The sequence below is a fragment of the Sphaeramia orbicularis genome, chromosome 1 (genome assembly GCF_902148855.1).
Source record: "Sphaeramia orbicularis chromosome 1, fSphaOr1.1, whole genome shotgun sequence".
NCBI classification, from domain to species: Eukaryota; Metazoa; Chordata; class Actinopteri; order Kurtiformes; family Apogonidae; genus Sphaeramia; species Sphaeramia orbicularis.
The window spans coordinates 41,703,284-41,728,367 of NC_043957.1; the positions used below are offsets into that span (position 1 = coordinate 41,703,284).

The 25,084-nt window shown below is 40.9% G+C and overlaps 1 protein-coding gene across 11 annotated transcripts in view; it reads right to left on the reverse strand.

Moving 5' to 3' along the window:
• The window catches only part of slit2 (slit homolog 2 (Drosophila)), a 96,092-nt gene that overhangs the window by 36,485 nt on the left and 34,523 nt on the right, over positions 1-25,084 (reverse strand). For 8 of the 11 annotated variants that reach the window (XM_030138258.1, XM_030138239.1, XM_030138215.1 and 5 more), the window contains exons 5-12: positions 6,389-6,460; positions 5,442-5,513; positions 4,618-4,689; positions 4,253-4,416; positions 4,087-4,098; positions 3,689-3,827; positions 1,448-1,519; positions 1,226-1,297 (exon numbers count right to left, since the gene is read on the reverse strand). In XM_030138258.1, the coding sequence (XP_029994118.1) occupies positions 1,226-1,297; positions 1,448-1,519; positions 3,689-3,827; positions 4,087-4,098; positions 4,253-4,416; positions 4,618-4,689; positions 5,442-5,513; positions 6,389-6,460 (675 nt within the window). The remainder of the gene's footprint in view (positions 1-1,225; positions 1,298-1,447; positions 1,520-3,688; positions 3,828-4,086; positions 4,099-4,252; positions 4,417-4,617; positions 4,690-5,441; positions 5,514-6,388; positions 6,461-25,084) is intronic. The other 3 variants (XM_030138266.1, XM_030138249.1, XM_030138206.1) reach the window with 1 other exon arrangement.

Below are 25,084 nucleotides of genomic sequence, written 5' to 3' on the forward strand. Positions count from 1 at the left end.
GTCTAAAAATGTTGACGCAAGCAGAAAAGTTTCATTCTCTGCGTTGCCTTTGATTGGGCCTAGGCCACCTCCTCGCCACAACTGTAGCCAGTTTTGCGCAAAGCTGTGCCACTTTAAACCTGCCTTTCAGACGTACTAAATATAGACTCAAAATCAGCCAGGTTTGGTAAATCATATTTTGTGGAATAAATAAATATTTGCATCTACTCCTCCCAATAATTTTGTGTGTTCTGGCAGAAACACCCATATTGCATATTCATAAAGGCAAACACGCTAAATAGGTTGCGCAAGATTTTTTGCCCATTTAGCTCGAGAAACTCAACCCTTGGTACGTCCTGTTAGCAGATAAGCTTCAGCATGTTTTTGCGTACACAGTCAAGTTTGTGCACATTTTTATACGTGCAAACCTTTAGTAAATCAGGCCCTATGTGCCCACTAAAGGGAGTAGGGGGTCACTTTGCTGGTCTCCCAAAGGTGAGTTAAGGGTGAGAACCACTAAGAAATAACTATCAGAGTCAAAGAAATTGGCAAAGTGATTTAAAGAATAGAAGCATTGCTATTATTTTCCCCACTGAACACAGCTCTAAATGAAAAGAATGTTTGATGCTGAAATTGCAGCGTTTCTTCTATACGAGCCTGTTTGATTATGAGGCTTATTCAGATAAAAAAATATTTTCTGATGTTATTTTTTTTGCTAAGTTTGCAATTTGTTGATCTACGGTTCAGACTAAACTGTGACGGTTCTGACTGTGTTTGGACGATTCCAGACAGATCTAGTGCAGCTACTGACAACACAAACTACAAAAAATGGAGGTGATTTGTGGTTTGACTGCCGTTGTTTTAAAAAGAGAGCTAAGCTAACAGAGCTATAATGTAAACTATCAGCTGCTATAGCATGTGAAGATTGTAAGGCACAGTGTTATTTTGGCTAACTGAGTTTTTGTTTGACAGAGAAAACTTGATGATTCCATTATACAAATGTGTGTAAACACTGGGCTTCATAGAGTCTGATACAGTCTGTGGAGACAGAGTGTGAATTCATTGTGGTTTTGGTAACTGGGTGGTCTGGTACATGACTGCTCTTAATACTTTACAATACTGATACTATATCTATGCTATTTAAGGGGGAAAGCTATTGAGGTAGAGTCACAGGTCAGAAGGTTGTAATGAGATTGATATGTCTTGTTTTACAGTAAAAGATATAAATATGTTACATGATACTCACAGAGAATTCAGGGAGCGCAAACCCTGGAAAGCATCCGCAGCCAACTCTGAAATCTGGTTGTTACTCAAGTCTCTGAAAAGTGAAAATGAAAAAGCGACATCGAAGAGATAGAGTCAGTGAGGCTGATAAAACCCTCTGAAAGTGAAACTTTGAGGACAGAAACAGACATTTTTAAGGATGGTTGACAGGCTACACAATGCATGTATCTCCTCATCTACTCACATCCTGCGCAGCTTCTTATAAGGAGAAAAGGCCCCAGCTGGGATCACCTTGATGGCGTTCTGCTCCAGTCGTCTGGAACCAAACATACACACAGACCATTGAGGAGCAGCATTAACATTCCCCTATCACAGGGCTATCTCTGCTGTATTTCTGAGTGCCGCTTGTTCCCTGGGGCTCTGGCTAAAGGGAGAACATTTCCAGATAACGCTCTTTGATGACCGATGCCAAAGTCTGTTACATTTCTCTGATCTTTCTGCCTTTTTAACATGTGAACACAGAGGCGTACACACAAACACCAGCTCACACACCCTTAACTATCTGGGCAGTGTTCCATTAAGCGCCAGTCTGACTCAAACAAATCAAGCCGAGCCGGGAGAGAGAAAAGAGAGTGGGAGGGGGCAAACAAAAGAGAAAACAGACCCAGACAACTGCTCTCTAAACGTTCCAGTGATCAGTCACTGTGACAAGGAAAGTCAGTGGAACATGATTTGCAAACCAACCATTAGATTGTGAAACATTTCCCCAAAATGAGTTGGTTTTTCAATTGCTTTTCTGTTGAGCTGCATTCAGGCCTTTCATAAAGTTTGTTTACGTTGCTTGGTGGTAGACACAGGGGCGTTGAAATGTGTATAAAGAACATTGTATTCATTTGTACTTTAAAATGCTCTTCTATTCTATTCTATTTTATTGACAGGTTCAAGTCAGACTAAAATCAGTCACAAATACAGTAAGGGACAAGTGTAAGAAAGACAGACCTCAATGACTGCATAGCTCTTAGTTTAGTACAACTTCAGACACGTGCGTAAATGTATTTGTAGTACAAAACTATACTTCTTGAACATCTTAAGCAGCACTAATTTCCTTTGAATCCTGGGTAAATTAAGACATTCTGCAGAATAAAAGCATGCTGCCACTTCAAACCACTTATCTCAGTTCACTCCACAGAAATCATTTACTGCAGGATATTTTTACCTTTTTTTTTATATACATAAGGTAAAATGGAATACATGTCACTTAATGCAACAGGGTTTAGCTGATCAGTCAAGCTCGGGATAGTTCATGTTGAGTAACTATCATCTTATTGCCAGCTCTCTTCTTACTTCTGCATCCAAACGAACCCCAAATAATTAACTGCGTTGTCCTCTTTTTTCTTAGTTGGTGCCAATGATTAAAGTAAGTGATTGTAAGCATGTTAAAAAAAAGACAAAAACATTTTTTAGCTGTGAAACTTGCACCAACCTGATTTAACAAAATAGAGACTTATGTAACAACATAGACGAGTCCTAAACACCTTTATGAAACCAGCCCCAGGTTCAGACTGCGCCTGAGGATTTAACAGGTCTTTAGTCCAAATGAAGTCCAAAAAACACTGAAGATGAGTTGGAATCATTGGTAATGTCAAAGCAGACCTTAAATTAGATACAAATAAATTCAACTGAGAAAATCCAAGCTACATGTCAGGTCAACCCAGACAAGTTCGGGTCTAGTCTAGAGCAGGAAAGGCAGGATAACTCTTATCAAAGCAATCTAGCCAAGACAACTGACAAAGTACTCAACACAACTGCGATATTTAAGTCTCGACAAAACTCCCCAAAGCCTGTTTTTGCTTTGTAATTGTGGAATATCTTGTGGGCATTGATTAGAATAAATGGATGTGATCTATCTGGGTCTGAAACATAAAGTGATGTAGAAAACACAGGATCTGTACGTCAAAGCGTATAGAAATTCAAGGTCCCGGGCCTCATTTTCAGACTTCAATGCTTTTGTTCCCTAGTGAAGACATTCAACACTGAAGTAGTCATGTCCAAGTCAGGTTTAAGCCTTGCAGGTGTGAAGTTTACAGCTCTGCTCTGTACTTTATCACTTTAAGTCTACTGGCTCTAATCCTCCCACTCTTCTTGATGCCCCCTCTTAGACAGAGATATGATCTGTCTTGTCCTTCAGGATAATTTTTCAATTCTTCCTCTCTTTCCCCTCCCCTGTTCATTATTTTCTTAAGCAGTGAAGAGCTGCATGACAAGGCTTTCTCATTTCACAGATGTGTGATTTTATTCCACTGCACAGAAAGAAAGAGAAGTAGTGACAGAGAAAGGTGGAAAGAGAAAGAGAGAATTGGAGAAGCACAATGAAAGAGCAAGGGAAATATCACTGCACTGAAGGTGTGTGCAAGAGTGTGTACTCATACTCTACATGCAGGTGCAGCACAGTATGTGTGAGTGTGTACTTGTATGTGTGTCTTACATCTCAGTAATGGTTTCAGGCAGGTTGGTGGGTATTTCTGTCAGCCCCTTCCCTCTGCAGTCCACGATGTTGTTACTGCAGGTGCAGGACTCTGGGCACTGTAACACACTGCAGGAGGAGGAGGAGGATGACTGGTGACCTACACAGAAACAAAGGGCCAACATTATCCATGGATAATAGGCTATGTTCAGTGTAAATGCCAAAGGTGAAGGATTCTCAAGCTGATAGAGTTCAGTGAAGAAAAATCATGAGCGAAAAAGCGGCCACTTTGCAGCTAATGTGCAGGGGAAAGAATGATATTGTCCACGAATGTTAAAGTATCATTTCAATCATGTGCACTTGAATTAGGAGTGCCTGACGTAAAAAGCCAAGCCATGAAATGACAGATGAATACTTGCCTTCATCCCATTCTGGAAAAGCATGAGCGAAAGATAGTAAGAAAAAGCAGACGAGACAAAGCAAAAATGGGTTTGCCACTTTAAACTTATGTAAGTCACAAACTAGACGACGACAACCACCAACCTAGATTTTTTTTTCATATTTTTTTTTGCGTTTTCCACCTACCTGTGCAGACAAACTCCTTCTTCTGTACCTCAGCAACATTGTGCCCCCTCAAGTGTGGCGGGGCCATGCACTGTGTGTAAAGTCCCAAACGGGGGCGCTGTCGAAGCCACTCTGACAGCCAGGCCACGTGGCAATCACACTGCAGGTTGTTGGAGTGCAGGCGACTGGGGGAGTGTAGAGGAGGGAGGAGGTGGATGTCAAGGTAAAAGGTGGCAGATAAGTCGGGTGAGCAGGTGAGGGAGAGGAGAAATAATAGATTCGATTAAGGAGGAATGCAAGTACATAATCATCAATCAATTGTACAAACTGTTATAGATAAGAAAAGTCCTTTCTTTTTCGGGCGATAATGTGCACCCAATACTTACAAGGTCCTGAGCTTCGGCATGTGGTTAAAACTGGCCACAGAAAGGCGACTGATGTTGTTGTTGTTGAGGGTGCTGAGAAAAGAAAAAAACAAAACAGAATGCCTGATAGATTCATTGAACTGTTCTAGTATCACAGGGCTTTTATATGCAGACATGGACAAATGGTTTACTCAGCAAAGACGGGGAGAGAAGTCGGACGCAGCTGCTGACTGTCGTACGCAAAGTGAGTAAGTGTAATTTTTGACTTTGCTGACAATAGTGGATTAGGAATTATGCTTATTTTAGATGCAAATATAAACTTACTGCCAGCACTAATCACTTAAATGGTGAAGAATGAATGTGTGCTTCAGACAAATTGGCTGATGAAAATTTTTTTTATCTACATGAATTGAAAAAACAACAAAATATCTTGAAATGTGTGTATTTCATAATAATTTGAGACAAATTCTGAATCTGCAGTTGAGCGTACACAGCAAAGACACTGCAAATAATAGGTTCAATAATATACTAAACCGCCATTAAGAAAACCAGTAAGCTTCTAAACCACCGTATAAGTCACAAGTATCTTCCAAGCATGTGTGTAACTACTGATTTAGTGATGTACTAAATTAGTTACAAGATGTTAAACTCACAGTGGCACCCAGTAAGTGTCTTAATCCTGACCGTATTTGGAACTGTCCTTTTTCATATGCTGTATAGAGGATGCAGCCTTTGAAAGGCCAATGAGGATATTATCTCCTCTATCTCTGACTGCTGTTAGTGTTCATCATTCACTGAACCTCTGCTTTTTGTTAGCAGGAGTGACTGAATAAACAGGTACTCACAGCACTTCCAGGTCACGTAGCGCTCGGAAAGCTCCATCTTCAATGCAGCTGATGTGGTTGTAGTCCAGCTGGCTGCATAAACACAATTACAGAGAGGAAAAAAAAAAGAAAGGGGAGCTTGTTTTAAGATGTAAAGGGTGTCTAATAGTATATTGTCAGGTTAAATTCAAGGTAAATAAAGAAGAAACTGCATCAACTCCCCATGGTCAGCTCAACCACAGCACCTCTGTGACTCTCCCCCTTCCTCCTGAGCTCTTTGTTCTTAGTAGATGTATCTTTCAATGTATTTATCTCTGTAACCATTCCCCTTCCTGCTCTCTTCCACAATATCTGTCGTCTAATTTGTATGCGCTGCTTTTTACCTCTTTCCTCCTTCTCTCTCTCTCTCTCTCTCTCCCTCTCTTTCTCAGAATCGCTTTGCTGAAACAATTTAATTAAGACATAAGGACAGTAAATCATGTGCTGTCACCCGCATGCTAATGCACACACACAGACACACACAGACACACGCATTGCCCTGTCCTTTTACAATAATTGCAAGGCATTTGAAAAAAAATAAAATATCGGTGGGGGACAAAAAACAGGATGCAGTGAAATAGTTGAAAAATCCATGTTTATGGAATTACTGCTGGGCAATTACTTTACCTACAAAATGACCAACAATTATCTTCAATCATCATAACTATGATCGAGGCCAAAAAAAGAGAGAAAACAACTGAAATGCCAATGAAGTGACATCCACACAACACACACACACTCATGTGCACACACAGCTGCTAACAAGCAGTGGTGCCAGTCAATACAGCAAGCAGGAGGCACATGACATTTAACACAATGAAATATTGATGCACAGACACATGGGGGTAAGTGAAAATGTACAGGCATAGACACAGATGCATGCACACACAACGCACATATCCAGAAAGTATTGCCAAAGTGCCACTTACAGGTTCTTGATCTCCACAGCTCCCCTGAAGGCTTTCCTTGGAACCCCCTGAATCTGGTTCTCACTAAGATCACTGGAGGAGAACAAAGAGAGAGAGAGAGATTTAGTGATCGGGGGAAAAGGAATAAGGTGGCACAGAGTTAAGCCAAGCTGTCACAGAGCAACTTACTCTGCAGCTAAAGCATTTGATGTAATCACTGAAATGCAGCAGGGGAACTTCACACCCAGACAGATCATCTGCAAAATTGAGTTTCTTGAACACGGGGCACTTCCTCACAGAATATAATCAGCTATCTCAATTCATCTTCCTGTGACACAAAATGCTTCCCCTGACAAGTGTCCACATATCTGGAGCCAAACACAATTCATTTGAGCATTGTGGGAAGCCTTACAATGCTCAAACAGCCTGTAGGGGGCAGTAGTGACCTCTGCTTCCCTCTGTTCCTCCTCTCATCACTCCCACTCATCTGTCCCTCACCCCCCACCCACCAACCCCTCCTCCCTCTGCTTTTAAGGAGTGAGTGATGGGTGTGTGTGGATGAGCGCTGGGGTTTATAGAGATTTAATTTCTAGGCACTTTAACTAAGCTACAGCTTGAAATAGAACAAAAGAACACACAAACACAGATACACACACACACCAAGTTTACCGCAGTCAGTGACATACACACACACACACACACACACACACACACACACACACACACACACATATATATATATATATATATATATATATATATACACACACACACATTTTTATAAATAAATATATATATATATATATATATATATATATATATATATATATATATATATATTTTTTTTTTTTTTTTGTTACACAGACTGACACCCACATACAGTATAAAAGTAAAGTCACACACATGAACTGGTGTCTTACACAAACTCAATATAAGTTACGCAGCTGGCTTAAATACATGCAGTTACTGGTTGGTATAGCAACTTCATTTAATCAAGGACAAAAATAGGTGTACACGTGCCAGTGCATGTACACACAAAAGTACAATGAAATGAGGTGTTACAGATGCTCTCATACATACAAATACAAATGATGCGAGGTATATAGCAGTATGAAGCCTATAATTGAGAATGAATTCAGCCATGTGGATCATTACAGGATGTAAAATGCAGATGAAAAAAGTAAGACATGTTAATTTTATCCCTGACTGCTTCATTATATGTCCCTGTGTGTGTCCTCAGCCACCTGTCTGATACCAGTCCAAGTTCCAGACGGACTATTACGGACCTTTCACCATTGACCTTCCAGCTCTTGACCCCGACTTTGCCTCCATGACCTCGACCATGCTAATCGGCTAACAGCTAATGCCCAGTTACATTCCTTAAATTCCTCTGCCGTACTACAGATATCATCCTACTCCTGCGCCTTCACCTGCTGCTCCCAGTCCTCCATCGGACATGATGCTTGATGCAACTGTATTCTTGAATTTCATGATCATTTTCTGAGGCTTCATTACCAAACTGAAACTAGAAGACTCTTTTAACGAGCTAATGAAACAGTAAATGCCTCTTTCTGTGTCTGAGGCTGAGAGAGGGCGGGTGTGTTATGTGTTTGATTGACAGGTGAGCTGGCAGGGGCTCAAAGACACGATGTCAACACACTTCTTCTCCCAAGTGTAGCTTATTAGACAAGGGACAGATGTTAACAGTTGTAATGGAAAAAAACATCACAATTCTTCCTTTAAATGGAATGATCCAGACATCTGCTGCTTTTTATGATGTCTACGCAGCTTCAGGTCATTATTATGCATAATTTCAAAGCAATGAGACAAAAGCCAAGATATAAGTCAACATGTGTCCACAATGGTGTATTGAAAGGAAATCTTAGCAAGTTACGAATTTGCTGCAGTTTGCTGTCACTGTCTCCTTTGCCTCCAGAATTCACACGACCAACACATTCATTCATTCATTCATTTTCTGAACCTGCTTTATCCTCACTAGGGTCATGGGGGTCGCTTGAAGCCTATCCCAGCTACTTATGGACAAAGGCGATGTACACCCTGGACATGTCACCAGTTCATCACAGGGCTGACCTATAGAGACATACAATCACTCTCACATTCACACCTATGAGCAATTTAGATTAACCAATTAACGTATCAGTGCATGTCTTTGAATGGTGGGAGGAAGCTGGAGTACCCGGAGAGAACCCACGCAGACACGGGGGGAACAAATGCCACACAGAAAGGTCCCACCCCCATCGACTAAGTCTAAATCTCCCCTATGTTCATATATACAAGAAAAGCTTCAATTTGAGTTGGAATACATACATATGTGTACCTGTGCATGCCTTCACAAATTCACATTATTCATCAAAGTTGTCTGAGTTTGAGATCAATTGATATGATCCTGGAAAAGCTTCCTCAAACAGAGGCAGATGGAATGAAGGCTTTACCTTTTACTGTTTTACACACACAATGCAAACACATGTACGCCTTTTTTCTTGTGTGCACATACACAAACACACAGCGGCTGGTCTGAATCAAATAGAGTGTATCCTGATACTGTTTTTATAGGAACAGAGGGGGTTTGGAAAACAGCCATGCTCCTTTAACCGCTGGAACTCTAAAACCAAATAAACACTCTGAAAGTACTTTAACCTTATACACATACACACATGGAACTTCCCCTTGTGCACCAAAGGGCATCTTTCACATCTATTTCATGTAGACATTGGTAAAAGATTTTCAATGTGTCATACAAAAGGAGTTGACAATTTGACAGTTTGCACACAAACCACACTGTAAGTGACAGTACATGGCCAACTACTCTTGACTGAAGTGTGTTTACACACACACTTTAACGTGTTCTCTTGGGAGCGTACTCTATCTCAATTATAGCCATGCAGCTGCAGTAAACATAATAAGAAGGTAGAGTTTGGAGCGTGTAATTGGTGCAGTTGTGCAAAAAGACAGTTCATGTATATGTGTGTGTGTCTGTTTGTGTTTGACATATACATTTGTCTTCTGAAGCCCTGAGATGATGGAAATAGATTTTTCACGTCCCTCCGTCCCTGTGATATATGACAAGAGAAAGGGAGCAGAAACACATGTGCGCATGTACACACGTACCCAAACATAGTACATTCATACATGCATGATTGGCAGTTTGGGTTACGGAGGGAGTCTTAGGGAAGTGCAAGAGGCCACTCTAAACCCTATTCATCACTCAGACCACCTGAGAGAGACAGAAACAGAGTGAGAGAGAGAGAGAAAATAAATCCAAGTTTCACCCCAGCTAGGAAATTGACTTCTTAGGGACTTAGGAGTGGATTTAGCTTCTCGGTTTGGCGCCAAGGCACCTGATTCAATTTCATCTTTAGTTAAATCATTTGCTGGATGTCCCACCCACCACTTTCCCCCTTGTTCTCTCTCTCTTTTAGAGGCTTTCCTCCCTGTATAGGCTCTTTTCTCTGTCTTCCTCTTCTCCTAAATTGGTCTTGTTTTTGGACTTCCCTACGGTTTAACCCCTCACCTCTGCCCCTGTGCCTAAACCAGGAGGTGTCCTTCATTAAAAGAGGTTCCTGCTGTGCCCTGTATGTTTGTGTGTATGTGTGTGTGCGTGTGTTTTTGTCTGAAGGGGCCGGAGGTATTAAACCCTCGCAGGAACTTGGGGTCTGTATCACGCTGCTAAGATTGAAACCTTCACAAAGTAGAGACTCACTCACACACACACAGACGGCAATGAAAAACTGACAGCTGACAGCACACTGCCGTGATGCAAAGTAAGAAAACAGACTCACACACACAAAGTCTTTCACACTGCTGATGTTTTGTATTAACTTACAGGTTAAGTGACTGGAAACCTTTCAGTCTCTGGCTCACTGGCAAGATAAAAAATAGAGGAGACAAATCTGAAACTGACCAAAATGAAACCGGCTTTTCTAATGTTTTCTAGTGGGATTAAGAGAAACAATGGCTTAAAACTGCTCTGGTCTCTGATAAGTCACTCACTGTTATCACTGTGACTGGTAGAACCAGACAGATGTTGTCACTGTGGTCTGTATAATGTTATTTTCTTGCAGACAATGCTGTAATAATTAAACAGTAATTTCATTTAACATTTGCCTTGGTAAACAAGTATAAAAGAGATGCAATCAAATCACTAATTTATATTTATTAAGTTGTTTGACAACTGTAACAAAGATATGTAAATGAAACAATTTAGTCATGAATATTGCTCTTTCTACACATTTCACAGGTGACCACAGAGAACAGGACAACATAGCGCTGAGGTTTAACCAGCTCTGTGTGCAGACCAGAAAGGTGATTTTACCATTTTTTGGCTGTTTTACCCTTTTAATGTGAACTGAGATCTATAAAAAGCACTAGACGGGAAGCATGTAAATCGATTGTCATATTTAACAGCATTCATGTGGACTTAGCCTCTATTTAGAGACCTTCATCTTTTGTGTGATTTCTCACCTCTGGTGGCCCAGGATCTGTGTGTGTGTGTGTGTGTGTGTGTGTGTGTGTGTGTGTGTGTGTGTATGCATGACAGAGTCAGGTCTCCAGTGTTAAGAGCTTAGTGCTGCTTTTCTAAAGGGTCTTTTCAGAGTGAGAGGAGCTTTTGACGCCCTGCGTGTCTAAGAAGACCTGGGCATGAAAGAGCAGCACTCAATTCTCCCACATGCACCCCTCTTCCACCTCCACCTCCGCCTCCTTCCTCATTCTCTCTCACACTGGACACACACAGACACACACTCTCACCTGTTGTTATACAGTTTCTCAACCTCTTTTATACGAGAACAACTGCCACGAGATTGTTCCCAGGTCCAACAAACTGGGGGTTCCCGTGGGTCTTTATACGAGTGTGTGTGTATGCGTGTGTGTGTGTGGGTGTGTGTGTGTGTGTGTGTGTATGTGTGTGTGTGTGTAAGTGTGTGTGTGTGTGGTGAGGGTTTGGGTTGGACTTGGCAGAGCAGTAAACTAATCATCTTGTTCAAATCCTTTTCGGAGACCTTAATCCTATTAAGTATAAGAATGTGTGAATGGGTAAAGATGGAGCTGGGAAGAGTCAAAAAGGAAAAGGGAAGTGAAAGAGACAGACTGAGACAAAAAAAAAAGATTCTTTATGATTTCTGATTTTGGTGAAGAGATGTTTGAGACACCAGGACTGAGATGAGACTGAGATTTTCCCCATGCATGTGTGTGCATGTTGGTCCTTCAGCTAATTCAGGGAGCCATGGCATGAAGTGGACCCCCAAAGATCACACTTCTGTGAGCAATTAGGAAGAGAAAGACTCCCAAAGAAAAGGGAGGAGAAGAGGAGTGGGGTGACAAGGAAGAGAGGAGGCTTCTTGAAGACAGCAGAGGATTATTGGACACTTTGGGCCGACAGTGGCACCTGGGAATGTGGATGAATGTGTGTGTTTGAGGGCATGGTGTATTTTATACACATAAATATATATATATATATATATATATATATATATATATATATATATATATATATATATATATATATATATATATATATATATATATATGTATATATATATATATATATATATATATATATATATATATATATGTATATACACACACATAATGTGAGGCGCTACATTTCACTACTTAAAAAGTGGGAACCTTGGGTGGCAACATGTTAAAATTGAACATGATAAAAAAAAAAAAATTCTTACTATTTTCTCTTACCAAGTTATAATGCAGTATCACACACGCTCCCTCCCACACACTGCTAGCCTCCTCTTTCAGCCTCCTCCTTCAGTCGCTCTCTTCTAAACTAATATTGACTTTGCTCATGAATGACAGATCTGCAGCGTTTCTCCCTCTCCCTCTTTTCCTATCTCATTGTCTGTTTCCTTTATTCATCATCACGCCTCACACACATACTTCAAATGCCAGGTAAGTTGTTGCTATGGTTACTGGACTGGGGTGGACACCTAGGGGACATTTTGACTTGACAGAGAGGACGTCCCCTGAGTACAACAAGATGGCAATCTGCCTGAAAACCTGTGTGTTGCCTCACAAGTTTGTGACATTACAGAGTGCTCAGTTTCCAAAATATGTTTAAACAGTTGCATTTTTGCTGCTTGGTTTAGGAGTTTTACTTCACAGCAATTCTTTGCCAAGATGCCTAAGCCAAGATGATTTCTTGGTAGAAATGCTACATTCTGCCTACTGGTTCTCTACATAAATAGCTCCATTCAGCTACCAATTGTTGTGTAGTGAGCTCTCAACAAAGCCAGCTGTAAACTGCTCGCCAAACTTGTAACACAAGCATCTTGTTGCTGAGGAAACAACATAGTTAACAGACATTTCTAATCACATCTATTTTTAAAGATTCACAAGTAAAATAGTAAAGGTATAAAAACAAAACACACAGCTCATATATGTGTGCAAATGCATGTGTAAAAGCAGACTGATGAAAACCCTTTCCAGCCCAGGAACAGATTAGTCAGCGGTCTGAGACCATGACATCATCACAAAATGTTTACACATGTAATTATAGACAAGTGAGGAATACATCTGTTGCACACAAGTGCACGCGCGCGCACACACACACACACACACACACACATAGAAGAAATGGACAGTGGCTTGGAGTAATGCAGTAATTGCATATGAGGAGAGCTGAGAAGCACTTAGCAGTGTGGACATGGTTTCACTCTCAATACGTGATAGCGATATTTAGATTTAAGGCTAGATTAAACCCTGATACTGCTGTGCACCTGTCCTTCACCGACTTACATGTCCAGAAACACTGCTCTTCACAAACTGTACAAAACTTGTAGGTCACAAATTTGTTTTTCATTTTCTGTTTGCACACAGTCCCTCTTAGGCAGTGTTTCTCAAACTGTGGGGCGGGCCCCCCTGGGGGGGCGCGAAGGCTTTCCAGGGGGGGCATGGGATCATTCCTAGGTGTTTTATTTTTTTTCTTCAGGTTGGAACATGTATCAGGTGGAACTAATGTTTTAGCGTTGGAGCACCCTGGACTCATTTTAGGGACATACAACCAACAAATCTACTGCCATAGTGATCTGTCACTAGACTAGACCAAGAGTTTAGGTTTGGACAATGGACAAGGATTGGACTGGAAAAGAAAAATGTGCAATGTTTCTGGTTTTGCACAGTTTGTACAGATTGCACTTTAATGTTCTGAGATGTGCAACGGAGACAGGCTCATTGCAGCCACTGATATTGTTAAAATGTTCATTTTTGTTGCGAAAATTTGTTTGTTGTTTTACAAAAAAATTTACCTTATCGTCATAGTTGTAAGATAATTAGGCATTTCCTATTTTTAATTGGAAAAATAATGTCTCAGGGAGCAGTTTTGTTGAGGTAATTTATATTGTTCAATCAAAAATCGAAGTCATTTTTAATTTGCACAACAACTTATTCAAGGAAAAGCAAAAAGTATTCTAACTATATTGATGTTTCTTTCAATAAAAGTTGTAATTGCACCACAGGTACAATGTTGTTGGGGTTGAGGGGGGCTTGGAGATTTTTCGTGGTCCAAAGGGGGGCCCGACAGAAAAAAGTTTGAGAACCACTGCTCTAAGGAAAAATCACAGAAACACAAACACATAATTAAGAGACACTGTCATATACATTTAAAGCCACTGTGATTTGTATTTTAACAAACTGGATGCAGTTGAAATTTAGCAGTTAGGACTTTTTATTTAGCTGCCTGTAATGACAGTCCTTTTAGAACTAAGCGGCTACATAACATCAGTGTGGATAGTAGCTAAAAAATGCTCTGCTCACTTTTTGCCAATACCAACTTGCATACATCATAAATAGTGGTTTTACTTCCAATGGCCAGTTGGCTGCACTTTTCCATATTCTCCGCCTCTGAGGTGGATGCTCTTTGGTACAGTGTTGGTATCTAGTAGAATCAAGCACAATATTAGATAATGTTTTGTGCACACATGAACTGAATATAAGTAAAGATTCCTACTGTCACACCTTAAATCTCCCTTTCCCTTCCCTCTTATACTTCTCCATATATTTCTCATCTTGTATTTTATCCCTCCTTCTCCCCCTTCTCCTTTTTGTCTCTCCTCCTCTCTTCTTTTCTTTCTCCCACATTCTCTCCACCCTCCAACGCCCTCCTTTGCTCTGCTCCCTGTGTAATGAGTCTAATCCATCAGCCAGACAGTATTAATCGTATTCCGATAGCAGTGTGTTCACTCGGTGCTCGCTGCTGTCTCCGTCTCTACGAGTCAATAACCCCAGCTCTAACACCTACACACTGCCTATGACAGATAGGCCCGCTGTGTATGTGTATGAGTGTGTGTTGGTGCATTTGTGTGTGTCTCTGTGTGTGAATTTTAAAACCAGCTCAGCACTATGACCAAATTTATTGCAGTCTTTGCCTGGAAGAGTGTCCAAAACACACACACACAATGTAGACACAGACACACACCACAGCTAAAATGACCACCAGAGGACAAGTTGCCAGACCACTTGGTTGCCACAAACTCTTGGTCAGTGACATCATATCCTTTTCCTGTTTGCCTCTCACATTGCACTACAATAATAAATAGAATAGATAGATGGGATTTGACAGCACATGGGCGCATGTCTGGCTCTATGTGTGTGTGTGTGTGTGTGTGTGTGTGTGTGTGTGCCATAGTCAGCGTATCCATTGCCAGGTCAAAAAGTTTTTCACCCACCTCTTTGACCTGATCTGCCACAAACTCCATGACCCAATATGCTAAAGCAGCCTACTCCCTGCTTGTCTGCCTCCTTTCCATTTAAAACCTCAATGTCTTACAGAAAAAAAAAAATCCTTTTGCTACTGGATAATGTATCAATCTTGAGCCCAACGATCCTTTGTCATTTTCAGACTCAGCTTTTTCATCAATTTTTCTTTCCAACAATTTGTTTCATCCATCAGTCGCTGCACTTTTCCCCTGGTCGCTCAATCATTGCATCATTCTTTTTATCCATCAATCATTCATCTCTCCTATTCATCTGTCATTTAATAATCAAGCACAGTTAAAGCAAAAGACTAAAAGAGAAAAACATTAAGAGCGAACATGTCAGGCCTCATTCTGTATCTGAATTATATTAGCCAGATTCATTGCGATAAATCGCATTCATTAAATGCTAACAGCCCATCTGCTGTTTCAGGCAGCTTGATGCACTAAAAAAAACCCAGCTATGACATGAAAATAAACAACTAAACAGGCCGTAAATTATTTACCAGCGATGAAATATGGAGGTCTTTTTTTTTTCCTCTGACAGAATTTGATTGGCAGTTGAGTTTTGGAAAAGACAGTTTGTGGTTGGGTAGAGTGTGTTTGTACATCAGCAAAGAGGGTAAGAGAGGTTATGTAGCATATCAGTGGAAAGAGACATAAAGTGTGTGTGTAGGTAGTAGTAGAGGAGTGCTATTGTGATGACTTACTCACCCTGTTGCCATTATTCACAGTTTACAAACCATGACAAGACAGGGAGAGACAGTCACACACTTTCTCCTCTCTTTGCAACACACACACACACACACACACTTCTTTTTAATTCAGCTTTGTGTGGTTTTGTTTTTCCGTGCCTGTGTTTACCCAACAGCTTGGACTGACATGCACATGGAAAGGCTTCCATATGCAGACAGATGCTGTACATTACTATTATTGCAGCGATTTGTAAGATAAAACTACATTTGATAAGCTGTGACCGATATATTTTTGTGAGTTTTTCTTAAATAAACTACTCAGTGATTGGCAAAGTTATTACAGGTTTAATCTCTTGGTGAATATGTTTTGGCATGTCTTTGAACCTTCCCATCGTAGACAGTCGACATGTGTCCCCTGTGGCCATATACACCATTTTGTTGGAATTTTCGGATTTGACAGGGTTATTATTGTTTATCTTTCAGTGTCACGTGGAGACCATGGGAAGACATATAACTGTGATTGGCAGCCACACTAAAATAAGACATTAAATGTAAAATAAGCCACTGTCTGTGTTTAGCAATGTATTTTTTAATTTAATGTACAGTTAAATTACAAGTGTACTTTGGCATATGTAGACATCTCTGCTCCATAATACAGATCCAGTGAGAAAAAGTGTGGCAGTCATCACTTCAATAAGAGCAGAGATAGATCTGATTTCTCCCTTCAGGCAACATTTGAGTGTGTCAGTGTGCGTGTGTGTGTGTGTGTGTGTGTATGTTAGCGACAGAGTGTGTTTCCTCCCCTGAGGCCTCTCACTTGAACTCAGTGTGAGAATGAACCTCTTGTCAATCGTCTACTCGGGGCTGTTTAGGGAAATGAGGGATTCATCAGTCAACCGCTTGGCTTCGGGAGAGCAGAGGAGCTGCGAGAGTTTACAGTATGTGACCCGACACCTGCGCAGTGCTTTTAGACCAGAGCGAGAAAGAGAGAGCGACAGGGAGGAAGAGGGAGGGAGCCAGAGGGGAGGACAAAAAAGATGGAAGAACAACATTTGTGGCGATCAGAAAGAAATCCAAGCACTATTCAGATTTTAAAAAAGAACAAATTGGCAGAAAGGGACGGTTTCTGCTTTTCTTTTATCACTACTCCACCTCCTCCTCTTTCTCTTGCTCCAAATCTATTCAAGATGTCTCCAGACCTCCCCTCACCTCCCCCGTCTCCTCCACCCTCTGTTTGCCAGCTCCTGGCAAATGTAGGCTAGCTGAAATATTCCTCTTCAAATAGTTTCTCTCCGTCAATGTTGTCTTTCTTTCTTTCAGCACCGTAGAGGCTCGGGTCACACACACTTGTCACTCTGGACCAGCTGTCCTGCACCATCTGTCCACTGTCCACTTTACAAACACACACACAGACTGCAGCCCTGGTGGGTTGTGGCAGTTACTGGCAAAGACACCATGCCTGAGAACAATTTATGTTTATTGGGCTGTGTCAAAATAAACACAATATCTGACAATGATAAGAGAAAGACAAAGAGTGTGAGGGGTGACAGACGAAAAAGAGGGGAAGGAAAAGAAGAGCAAACACTTGCAAACAAAAGCTGAGATACATTTCCACACGGCCGGCAGTGAATATGAGAAGTCATGCATAATCTGGACTACTTGTACCGACTCTTGATCGTTTGTTGGGGCTTTTGGTGTGTTTGCATTACCAAAATACCATATGTGTCGAAGTGACTAAAAAATATTGTGTGCAAATGTATGTTCTGCCTGTCTATGAGCAACGAGCTGGAAAGACTGACCATGAAAGAAAACAGCGTTGGGCTCCAGCGATTGTGTCCCCTGGACACCAGCCAAGCAACACACACATATATGCATGCAAATATGCATAAGTACACACACTGTAACACTCCAATAAAAAACTACAACTACTGTACCACTGACTGGAAGAAAAAATGGTTCATAAGATGTTCCTTACGCAAATAATATTTATTTATAATCCATTTATAAATTCATTTTTGATTCATTCTACCAGATCTCTGGCTGAGGAAGATCAGTGAAATTCAACATGGGGGTAAATGTGTGTGTTTGACCTGTGACTCTGTGCCTGTACCGGTTGGATTCAGTACACAGTGCATACTAATTCTGTACTATACTGACAGTCGAAAGGAATCTGTAAACTGTTTTATGCTAAAATGAAAAAACACAATGCTTCAGGAATGATCATGTGAAACATCAAGGTCACTTAAACTTGATAATAAACTGCTAAATGCTTTCTTTAAGTAACAAATTAGTTATCTTCTGGGATGTTTCTTTAGGGGTTTTTTTTCCTTTTAGTTTTGAGTAATGCCTACATTCTCTAATTGCTCTCCCCTGTGGGAGTATAGTGTTCAACTACAACAGCACCCTTACATCCAGAAAGCTTGCACACTGCCTGTTTTTAAAAATACTTTTCTAGTGAACACATACTCATGCTAAAGACCTGCTTATAGGGTTAGTATGGAACTGGGACATGGCGATTACGTTTGATCACTGGCAGCCGGGGCTAATTTAGCTCAGCACATTGCATTTCCACTGGACAAGTTGAGGCACTTCAGCTCGCCGGCTGCAGCTGAGTTCAGATCTGAGTGATGCCACTGTTCCATTTACCAACCACAGCACAACACGAGCTGTTTGGGTCGAAATATGATCCACCCTGCAACAATGTCCACAGTGAGGTTTATGTCCCAGATATAGAAAATATGTTAAGGCGAGAGCTTGATGAGTGACTTCAGACAGCCTCGGCCGAGGTAAGTGGAGCATAGGGGGCGCTTTGTGAGCACCAACACCCATCAGACCGCTGTCTAAAGGCTACTGCTGTTAGCTAAATTAGATTAGCAGGGAGTGTGTATGTGTGTGTGTTTGCGGGTGCACTAGGAGTGTCATATTAGTTGGTAATGCATTGAACAGCTGTGACACACATACACAACCGCATGCACATACACACACAGACAAATAGCAACGCACTTGCATACACATAAACTGATTAACATTACCAGAATACCAAACTCTCTGAGAGATTGATTGACATCACGACTGTTTTCATATGCATATGTATGTGTGTGTGCATGTGTGCGTGTGTGTGTGCGACATAGCATTCAGTGTGTGTGTGTAATGGAAGAAGTGGACTGATGTAATGAGGCTGTAATAAGGCTGAAGCTTAATCCTGGTGAAGACAGACACAGACCTCTCACCCCTGCCTGCACACACACATGATTTACACTTTTATAGATGCCTCAATCTCTTCTTTTTCTCTTCTTTTCTGCTTTTCTTTCTCTTGTGTCTTTTTCCTCCTATTGCTGAACAACTCCATCTCTTATTCCTTAGTGTTTCTTTTCTGTGTTTATTCCTTTAGTTTGAGCTATTAATCAACACCAATAGAAAATGTTATAAACTGGAATTCACATGTAAAAGTCTATCAGTCTCTATTTCTTATCTCCCTTTTCCTTTACATCTTTTACATTACTCTATTTTTTCTATTCCTTATTTCCTTCTTGTGCATCCTTTAATTTTTTTCTCCCTTTCTTCGTCAAAACCTTTTCCCCCCATTCTTGTGTCCTGTCTAAACTTTTTGTACATTTCCGTCAACTTTTCCTTCTTCCTCCTTTCCACCTTCATCTTCTCTTCCTCCCCTGGCTTCCTCCCCCTCTACCGTTGTCTCTTAATGAATACCAAAAAGGGTGTGCATGCTTCCTTGAAATCCTCCACATTAACCAGGGCAATAAAATACCACCAAACACACACACACACAAATACATGCTGTAGTATAAAGAGACGGGTTACTGTGGTTTCTTCCAAAGAGTCTCAGTCTATTTCACGCTCCAGACACACATTTCCCACCACAATTTGTCCTGATGTGTCCAGGGCAAAACACACACACTACTTTTCTGACTCATAGACATAATATATAAACTCTCTGAGTTCCTGTCTCGTCTACATTTTTGAGGAAGAGATTATTTTCTGTTAAACTGAGCTGAAATAAAGTATTTCTCCCTAGTTTACATATTTTATGGCCTAATTCTTCAAAAAGACCATCCAGTAATGTTATTTTAATTAAATGTTTATAGATTTTATATCATCTTAATGACATCCACTGGGGAAACTCACTCATTCATTTCCAGAGAGTTTTAAATTATGAAGGAATGTAAAAATTCTTTCACTCTTTAATTTTGCCATTTCTGCAGGACATAGTGGTAGAAAATAATGGTAGAAAATGTTAAAAACCACAAAAACGCTCAATTTTTTTGCTAACAGTCCACTTGTCCAGTTGTGTTGTTAGTTGCTTAGTAACTGTTTCACCACTTGAAGACCAATCATATTGCACACTCAACTTCCCATGTCGACAAAACAACCTCATGGATTGTGTTTAAAAGTAACATATTTCTTTTCCCCCAAAGAAAAAATTTTTCTGTTGCTTAGGAAGTAATGTGTTTTATGTTTCCAGCAGCAACAACAGCGGTTTGTTTGGGATAAACCAAACAACCGCCATGTTAAACAACAGACAAAAGTGTGGGATTTTCAGGGTCACCAGGTTCACAACTTGCAATATGCAAAGACGCTGTGACAGTTATTTACAGAAGAGTTGTCACTGCATCCTAAACTAGATGTCAAACTCTGATGACCTACACACTCAGGTAATGCAAATACACCCCCATAGTGACTAATTCACTGCTTGACTGACAGGTGATCTGCAGGATGTTCGGCACCAAAAACAACACTGAAATGACCGAGCGCATAAAACCTCACTTGAACACGGCACAAACCACTTTGCAGCAAAATTGTGCAATTTAAACCACACTGATTATGTTCATTGTGCCAGTTGCTGTGGGGCTGGTGGCGGTGGTGGGATGGAGAGGTTGGCGTTGTGACATTGTTTCCCTTTCTGTGGGGGTCTTGGGAGGCCCCAGTTGAGGCCATAGTGAGGCGCTGGAGCGGGCTGCCTGACGAGAAAGAGAGCACTTTAAATACTGACAGGCAGCACTTGAGACAGGCCTAGGAGTGCAGGGGTCCTACTGAGCTATTGTCACGCACCAAACAGGTTAACAAGACACTGCACCAGCCTCTAACCTCTGTCTTTCACTTTTTGTGCACTTTGTTTTCTTTTGTCGGCCCTGCTCTCACACATGCACTCGCGTATATGCTTGTCCTTAAAGCTTTATCTGTTTTTATTTTTTTCCTCATACTTCCTGCAATTTCTTTTTTGGCGCAGATAAAGGAGATGGGACAGAGTGGGAAATAAGAAAATAATTCACTAGTAGGAAAATAAAAGCAATTTCTCACCTCCAATAATGACTTTATTCCCCCTACACGTTCTTTGTATTGAATTAGGCTGTTCCTTTTTATTCTGCTCATCGCCCATTTATATCTTTCAGTTGCTCTCTCATGCCTCGCTCCCTTCTCTATAACTTTCTTTTTATGTCTCTCACTCTCTCTCACTTTCTCCCTCTCTAGTGTATACAACAATTCATAACTCTGGGTTATCATTTCAAAAGGCTTTCAATTCAAGCCCTCACAGAGGAGACAGTATAAAGAGGTGGCCCTAAGGGCAAACACACACACACACACACACACAGATAGGCACAAAACAAACGTACAGCAGAAATAACCACGCGTGTAAACAAAGCTGACAGAAGACACGCATATACATTATCCAGGGAGAAAAAAAAGATAAAACACACACACCATGTTCTTCTCAGGTAAATATGCAGATACTAAGTGGTATCTAAGAGACACCAGTAATTACACACACAGTGAAGGAGGGAAATCCCTGATTGCTGAGTTTATTATTCTGTGTTGACTCCATAGAAATAAGCCTTCTCTCTTTTTACACTCCCACTGTTCTCTTTCTTCTGCCATCTTCAGTCTATCTTCTTCTTCTGTCTCTTCTTCTGTTCCCTTCATTTTCTTGTCTGTCTCTCGAGGCACGCCTCGCTGCCATTCTGTCATCAGTCCCTGTTGCTTTTTCTCTAAAAGCTCTTAGCTGCCCTCAGGGCTCGACTTATAATATTACAGTACACCTCAAGTCCCTCTCTCTCACTGCCTTTTTTTCCCTCACACACACTAATACTCTAATGGAAGAAAGACGTACAATAGCAGCACTAAATGAGAGAAGGGCCACTGCCCACAGAAAGATAGAGCATCTTAAAGAGCCTTTTGGGTCTGCTCCACACATAAACCCACAAACAGCAGCAGGGGTCAGATTAAAGCTCTGGACCTCTGGCCAGGTCAATAAGCTCCATAATTCATGTGTGCATGTGGTAATGTGTCAAAATGACCTTGAATTAATTTGATTATTTTATGGAGTAATCAGGAATCAGTGCTGTTACTCAGTAAAAGAAAAAGATCCATTTTACATCAAATTGATATTCTAATCTGTTACAGTTGTTTATCTAGTATTTTGTTAAACATGATTGCATCCCTGGGAGATTTGAATCAAGCTACTAAACTAGCTAAAAGGAATATTAATAAATCAAAGTACCACACACTGACAGAATATTAACACATACATGGAGAGACAAAAGAATAAACTGAAATGTACACATCTATATTCAAAACCAGCCTTAATCAACACAAAGAGCAAACTGGCTTATCCGCACTGCACCATACCGCATACTGTGTATGCATGAGAGGCTGTGCATCTGTGTGTGTGCGCGTGTGTGTGTACTTCTGCCATGTGTTAACCGCATAATAGTTAACTGTATCATACCTTTAACCATGGGAAATACCCACTGCACATTTCAATGACCTACGTGTGCATGTTTTTGTGAGTTTACGTGCAGGTGTGTGTGTGTAAATGTGTATCTGCATGCATAAGCGTGGCGGGGCGTTAGGAACTGCTCTATTGATGAGAGAATGAAGTCATTTTTCAATGTGGGGTTAAGCGCTGTATTATTGCCGCCTCATTTGGCTCCTGTGGGCCACCATAGCCCTCCCGTCTGGTTTCCATGGCACAGAGAGAGAACAGAGAGGGGAATGTCCCTGCTTACCAGACTGCAAGTTCATCCATCAGCTCGCACATACACACGTACATGCACACACATACACAGGGCCAGGCAATAAGGGCTTATCCCACTCACAGTCAACTTTCCCACAAAGTTGCAACAAATCAAGAGCAGCAGCGCTAAGTCTCCTAAAGCCAGCCAATATCACATTATACGCTAGTTGTTCTTGGAGCTGCACAGAGTGGTGTGCTGCTGTAAAACCAATTCACCTAGAAGGATAGAGTTTCTGCTACTGCTACAGTTCATACGGTCCACACAGGCTCAATTGTAAACTAAGGAAATCTTAAAGAGTCCATAATGCTACTGAAGGGAAATGGTATAATTTCTCAGTGTGTTTACAGCTGAGTTTCTGCCCTGTATATGTATGTATGTATATATGTGTGTGTGTGTGTGTGTGTGTGTGTATGTGTGTGTGTGTGTGTGTGTGTGAGTGCATGTGTGTGTGTGTGTGTGTGTGTGTGTGTGTGTGTGAGTGCATGTGTGTGTGTCTGTGTGAGACAGAGAAAGAGAGGTTGGGTATTGAGCAACATAAGCATGTACAAGTGTGTTCACAGACACTGCAGGGATTGTCTGCAGTAATACGATGGGATGAACAGGCCCGATGAGCATATGCACCTTTGTGTGTTTGTGTGAGTGTGTTTGTGTGTATGTTCTCTGTTTGAACAAGTGCTGAACATGAGCCAACCATGTCAGTGAGCATTGTCAGTGCACATAATAACAGCATTCCTCTGTTGATATCATACAGAGCAGATAGAAAACAGCTTCAGTGTTAAGACAGAGGGAGATGAATGAACTGTCCTAATTCATTACTATAAACTTTGCCAATTTTCTTATGCTTAAAGGAGTTCACTGAAAACATCGTACAAGCCTTGCTTCACTTCCCCTCTTTGTGTTTCTTTCCATCCCCCTGAGGTCGAGTCTCTCTCCTTCTCTCAGTTTACTGTAAACATCTCCATGTATCACTGTCATATCAGCACATTCATCCTCCATAGTGGGCCAGTGTACCCACAGTGCACCATTCACTCCCATTCATACACTCAAGCTGAGCACAAAGTGCATGAAAACACACACATATGCAACCATGGATGTGCATTTGTCAACCACATAAACTTCTACAATCTAATAAGCTTCAGGGTGACATTTTTTTTCTTTATTGAGAATCCATTTATCATGCAGCCAAAAAAGAGAATGAGTTCATGCTCAAATGCAACTGTGCACTTATAAACTCAAGCTGTTAAATCCAGTCTATCACCATGATTTATACTTAATCATTAGTGGCAAATGTAACACATATTGTCGCTCTCCTTGTTGTAAAGTTGGATGACCTTCTTCACAGAGTAAAAGGGACAATGCTCTTATCGGTTTAAAGGCTTTACTCTCTCTTTTTTTATTAAAAAAAAAGACATAAACTTGTAAAAACTAGATTTAACTGATACATGTCTTTTAAAAATGAATGACAAACAGGTCTTAGTTTTGATGATGTTATTTTATTCCCTTAGAAGGTTTCACTTTTTTACTTATTTGACAAAAAGTTTTTTTCCCCAAAGGCCATATTTTACATGGAGAGAAAAAAATAAATGCATCTGTCTGAGATAATCCTGTGGGTCTATGTGTCAGAGAAAAAGTCCAGTAGCTTTATGCTGCTGCAAAAAAACTGATGAAACCTGATCATAAAACTTTCTTTGAGCCTTTCCCACATTTTTCAGTGTCTGCCATTTCTTCAGGTTCTATCATTGTGTTTTTGCTGGTTGTACTTTAATTCACACAAATCTAGTTTTTGGTTGTCTCTAGACACATTGTCTAAGGACACACACATATAACACGCCTGTGAACATTTGGATAGAGACACTCACAAACTGGTCTGGGGCCCTGTGGAGCAGAGGTGATCCATTTGGATCCATCTCTACTTCCACTGTGTCTATAAAAAGCCCGGTGTCACATAGTGCGATCTCCTGTCTCCTCTCCCAGACTCTCTGACGAGGTGTCAAGCCTTCTCAGCTCCACCTGACACAGAAGCCACATACCGAACATCCTCACTCCTGTTTATGTGTATCTATGTGGCTACATGTTGCCTGTGTTATCACCTTCCTATCTGTGGTTTCTCTGTTTGTTTGTCATGTTTAGATCTGATATCAACAAACTCGCTGCACATTAACAGTGGAAAAGACCAAATGGGACACACTTTCCCATTCGCTTTGGCCTCCCCATCACACTGAGAAGCATTCGGTTCCAGTCTATTGCAGTGACAATCAAAATGCCCCC